Consider the following 6,113-nt stretch of genomic DNA (forward strand, 5'->3'; position numbering starts at 1 on the left):
AGAGAGAGAGAGAGAGAAAGAGGGTGAGCGAGAGAGAAGCTCGATGTACAGGTGGGAATGAGAGGCTCGGTGTATGTGTAGCCACGGTCTCTGCTAGCTCGCATAACGATGTTTTCGCTGCTAAGGTAGTAAATGTTTTAATCGCCGATATTTCGAGCTGAATGATTTATTAGAAAAAGGTAGCGTACGTCGCCTCGATATATACAATACTATGTTTTCGTAAATAAACGAAATTGTTGAAAACATATGGCACAATAAACAGACAGAATCGATCCACAATCCACTGTATTGACTCAATGAAAACCCTGCGTTTACTGATCATATAGTGGCGTCTGTCGCAGCAGGATAAAATATATACACATCCGTGCCACTATACGTTTTGCTAGTTTTCTACACCTTTGCTAGTTTTCTACACACTTTGCTAGTTTTCTACACTCTCTCTCTTTCCCATTACATGAGCGACAGTGGTGACTTACTTGCCGAAAGTTGGTGCTGAGGAACCCGGCTGTAGTCGTCAGCGAATGCCCGAATGAGGTTGTTGTTGAATGTTCCCCTCTCCGTCTGACTACAACCTGCAACACCGAAAACTCGCCGTTGATTTATATGCAATGATTACAGGCATTTTAATACATTCACTTACCCGTGTGTATTCTGCCATAACCGGTGCCGCATTAACGACATTACAGTCCGGCGTCATTTATAGCATTTGATTCTGTTTCGTGGGTGATCGAATAACTGTTTCCATTAGGGCCCTGGGCTAACACATAAGCGCTAAACGACATGTGTTGGCCACGGCGTATAAACGGTAGTATTTATTTGCCTTTCTGTCGTTTTTTGTTCGCGGCTGCACCGTCTGTCACGTGCGTCGGAGTGGTAGTGTCTGACGCTCGTAGGCGGCCGGCCGGCAATTCACCCGACACGTCGATGTCTAAGTACTCCTCTCTGCCGAGGTTTACTCCTCCCGTATCTCCTGCTACTGCGCCTTCTACTTCCTCTTCCTCTTCGCCGTCGTTCTTCTCAATTCCCCGTCTCTGTGTCGATGATTCTGAAATTAAATTTGAGGTAGATGATTTTGTTTTGCATTCCCAGTAATCAGCGGAATATATATGAGCGTAATCATTTCGCTTTTGGGCGCAAAGAACGTAAGTTCATCCGGGTACTTAATCTGAGTATTCGATAATACCCGGGGTTAATAATGACAAATAAATAATGTCATTATTAACCCCTAATAATACGTACCACCGCAAACGGGTTTCCTGTACTGCACGGAAGTTCCGGGCACCGGTTTTCCTTCCGGCGTAACGCACCAGCAGTATCCGGTGGCACTGTGGCATTGTACCTCCGCGTAGGTTCCGTCCGTTTTACAATCCGGAATGAATACTCCCAGCTTCGGTTGCCTGGCCATCTTTTGTGCGTGCACTCTTTCGAAGAAACACCGGGAACTATCTGGAATTACAAAAAGGCTTCGTCACGATCAAGCAGTGACTAATCCTCGCGCTTAAAATGCTTACGTCACCGTAAATAGTAAAAGTGAAAAAAAGTCCAGTTTTTCACAAAATGTATGTAATTCTGTTCACTTTTTATGGTTAAATTGCGGCATTATACTTCCTATTTTGCTATTCCGTTCGATGTGAACAAACACTCGTGATAGCCCATAGCAAGCATTGAATGTCGTGAACTAGTTGAATAACAATCTTATCAGGTAAGAATTTGAGGCTACATTTAGTGCCGGTAGTACTTACTTTTCATGTAAAAACATGCAACAAAGGTTTTACAGATATACACCATAGAAAATTCGTGACGTAGTCAATTTAATATGCCCCTGAAATGCGAGCGTATTTTTCTCCCGGTCGTCACGTTGCATCACACTGCCGCCGTGGCTGTCATCGTTGTCGCGTGTCATGTGTTCGCGATTTCGCGAATCTTTCTCGGAAATATATATATGAGAAACATTTAACTCGCGCATTCATGTGTTTTATGACAGTTAAGGAGTGTTCGTACTTTTAAGTAGGTGTCAAGAGCACACAAACTATTTAGCAGTTTATGTACTCTCGGTAATATATAGTCTTCATATAAAGCTTCGGACTATAACGGCAGGATATGTTCTACATTTCTATAGAGCCATGGACGCACTATTTATGATATTGCTGAGTTCCTATATATTAATATTAACGTAAAAACCGAAGATGTTAACTATATGTACATGCATGTGGCTTAGCGTTATGTTATAAAGGTTATTTCGGAATCAAGCCTTTGTCATTTATTTAAGATCAGTATTATGACAAGCTCGAACGAATTAGAAATCATGTATGTCAGTGCCGTAACCACGTCGAATTTGCTGAAATAAAATATAGGTCTAGAGCAGCTGCAAGCTATGTAATTTATCACGTGACGTCGTAACCCACGGCAATGTACATTTAAAGGTCAACGAAATACTACTTGCAGCGTTATAGCGGCTACAAAGCACTTGAACTTCGCTGTACTTATTCATTGTACGTTATTGTACGTCATTGTACGTTAACGTTGTACGTTATTGTACGTTCTTATTCATTGTACGTTATTCATGTCCGCGCAAATGCTCGCGTGGAAGAATAACGACGCACAAGAAGGAAATAACTATATTTTAGGAGAAATATTTTTCATTTGCGTCTTTTGCTATCTCTCTTCACAGCGTTCGCGGCCGTGGGCGCGTCAGTGATGGACTTCGCAGCAACAATGCGCATGCGTGGGAACAGCATTGATGCGGCCATAGATGCGGCCCACAATATGACGGTCACGAATCGTAAGGCTACTTAATTCCGTATATCGCGCACCTTTACGTAACCATCAGCGCCGCGGCTGCTACCGCCCGGCCTAATAGTAAACTGACGTTAAACAGAGTCTGGCAAGTATATGTGAAGCGCGACGTATTCGTGTTTTGCACCGTTAATCATTATAATTTATGAAGCTATACTATATACGCTGTCGATGGGTGTCAAAACCTAATATGCCAACGATATTTGCAAACGCTGACGTGTTAACGTTAGGAAACAAAATCCCACTACATTGACTCTTGTTCATGTCGGCATTCAAATCGGCCGTTTTGAATGTATCAGCATGCCTACTTATGCGCTTTACGAGACCGGCAGAATTATCCAGATTTAATTACGGATTTTATTATCTTATTATCACTCGAACAACGAATTCAATTATAAGACTTTTTCACTATACTATAATATCATAAAATATTCATTAATTATCATATTCAATCTATGTCAACATGTAGTGATGGTAGTGCGGTAGAACCTTTCCCGTTCCCGGGACTCAACTATAAAAGCAATGCGAATATATAGATATATATTATATATAATATATATATATATAATATAATATTTTCACAGTTATCTTTTTACTAGTTTTTATTTTTTTTAAGCAAAAAGATTTCGGTAGACACATTATACCTCTAACCTTTTACCCTCTACCCTCTACTTTAAAGAGCCAATAGTCAACTTCGATGCCTCGCATGCCCGCTCGGAAATAACTCAACAAATATCATGAATCTTTAGATAAAAATGTCGGAATAAAATTGTACGTTTGTAGGTCATGTGTTAAGATAGAAACGGAGAGGAATATGACGTGTGAGTGGAAGCGGTGTCGTGGCCTGATGCGTGGTGAGACTCACCCTCGCATTTTCCTTTGTGAGCCATCTCCACTGCGTCACCTTCGCAGCGTTTTCTGTGTATATCACACAGAGATGCATAGGTTCTGCCATCACTGCCACATATCGGCCGCTGCCTCGCCCGCGAGCAATCCAGCTGACATTCAGCTGTCAAGGGCAACTGAAAGGACGAAGTCATATTACCATGTTAGCTCTTGTACGCGTAAAACCTTCTCGCTTGCGGCATTATGCAATTCATAATATACAGTACAGTGAAAGCAAAGAATAGCCGATGTAAGAGATCAAAAAGACAATTTAATTAGAATTTTAAATGGAAGTATTTTGTGTAAAATATAAGAAAGCCAGCCATACGTACTCGCGCCTCTCACAACCAGCTGATGTCGGTTGATGCGTTGATAGATAGAAAACGGACGATGTGCAAAGCCATACAGTTTATTTTAAATTTTGGCACAATTTAGCTAACACACGACATTTCCACTACTAGTCTACACGATTATTCTACTCCACTACGAAAATATGTCTATATATAATATTAAGAGCGCATAATAGAGAGGCTTGATAATATGCTTCTAAAAGCGTTAACGCTGCTTCGCGAATTAGCAGACGGTAACTTTCTATAGCTACTGCCATCATATCATACGGTTGTTGCCGGTCTAGTCATGATTCATCTAGAATTGACGGGAGCACGTTCGTATACCGCACGCGCCATCGAGCTGCAGGTTTTGTCCATTACTGCGTGTTTATTCTATTCTCAAATTGGCATAACGTCAATGATATTCTTGCGCGTGTTTCTCTTAGAGATCTTTTATATTTTTGCTTTATGTGTATATACTCTTTGTATCTCTATACGTTTAAATAATTTTTTCAAACAGCGATCGAGTAGTCTATCTAGTAGTCTAGCGCGTGTCGCTATATAGTACGGGTATATAAACGATACGAACTTTAGGTGTTTTTTTATTTGCATTGTATAAATCATAATGAACACACACACACACACACACACACACACACACACACACACACACGGACTCATGCCTTGCGCACACGTGCATCAAAAATCAACGATCTAGTGCCATATAGATGCAACAGTTATAAGCTATCGGGTGCACACGAATTGTCACACAGAGCACACAACTGTGCGCGAACAGGATGTGTAAGAATGCAAGCTATGGATGCCGAAAAAACACAACAGTCGAGCCTACGGATGCTCGAAAGAGCCACTCGGGTACCTTCTCTCAGCTTAGGACCTTCGCTGTAGGCCGGCGATGACACATCCGTTTCGTCTGAGTTTAGGGATAAAAACAAGCGAAAAGAAACTACATTTGCAAGCGTGACAGGTACTGTGATCGTAAAGCCTTAACTAATATTGCACGTCGCCCGGAGTGACTTGTCGCCTGTTGCTGTAAATATTGCTCCTAAATGGGGAGTAGTTATGTTCTAGAGTATCCACCCACTAGTTATCAAGCGCTGTAGTAGGACATATTTAGGCGCTGGCTTCAAAACGCGCCCCATGGTATACATATATATATATATATATATATATATATCACATACTAGCAATCAAGATTCGAATTATTTATTTAACCACATAATTTCATAATACCTGGATGACATCGGCATGTTATTATGTTAAATTTGTTCATGTTTATATAAAATAGACGGAATGATGACAGACCATGTGGCCAATCATGGCGTCTCTTTGATGTCAAATGGAATCTACACAGTAGTCTGTCACGTTAAGTGCTCAGATTTACAATTCAAACGATACGTTTTAAAACGTAAAACGTATATTTTGCATAATACACGTATGAAATTATGCAGGCATTTGCTAACATAGCGGGATTTCGAATAAATGCGCTCGGCAACTAATGACCATGCAGTTACATAAAAGGGCGTTATTGTGTGGACTGAAGAGAAGGGTGTGGATATCACGACAATTATTATTATTATTATTATTATTATTATTATTATGATAATGATGATGATAATAATGATGATTATTATTATTATTATTATTATTATTATTATAATAATTATATTATTATTACGATGTTGATGATTATAATGATGACGATGATGGATTGCAATATTGTCGTAATTGAGCCAACGTCGAACAGCGATCGTATAAGCGGTTATTCTTATCCTAGTCTGTATACATATACCCTATATATCCACAGCATACGCGATCAGGAGTCTATCAATATTGATCGACTCCTGACACGATGAGGTACGGCTTGCAAATTAACGGGCTTTTTGTTTCGCGCAGTATGATGTTCCCCATTTAGGAGCGAATATTGTACAGCATATGTGAGCAGGCTAGAGTCGTGAATCTGAAAAGTCAACGATTAAATAATTCGACTGCACACATTCTCTCACCCTTCGCACCCCCGCGCCTGCACACGTACACACAGGCCAGCGCATCCATGCACACACACACACACACACACACACACAC

General features: G+C 40.7%; 1 protein-coding gene across 1 annotated transcript in view; it reads right to left on the reverse strand.

Moving 5' to 3' along the window:
• Positions 1–6,113, reverse strand: part of LOC106808138 (SPARC-related modular calcium-binding protein 1-like) — a gene marked incomplete in the record, with an annotated part of 43,420 nt that overhangs the window by 10,294 nt on the left and 27,013 nt on the right. The window contains 4 exon segments of the mRNA XM_014810719.1: positions 477–572; positions 821–1,045; positions 1,240–1,446; positions 3,662–3,818. Coding sequence (XP_014666205.1) covers positions 477–572; positions 821–1,045; positions 1,240–1,446; positions 3,662–3,818 — 685 coding nt within the window.

This window comes from Priapulus caudatus, unplaced genomic scaffold (genome assembly GCF_000485595.1).
Source record: "Priapulus caudatus unplaced genomic scaffold, Priapulus_caudatus-5.0.1 Scaffold255, whole genome shotgun sequence".
Lineage (NCBI taxonomy): Eukaryota > Metazoa > Priapulida > Priapulimorpha > Priapulimorphida > Priapulidae > Priapulus > Priapulus caudatus.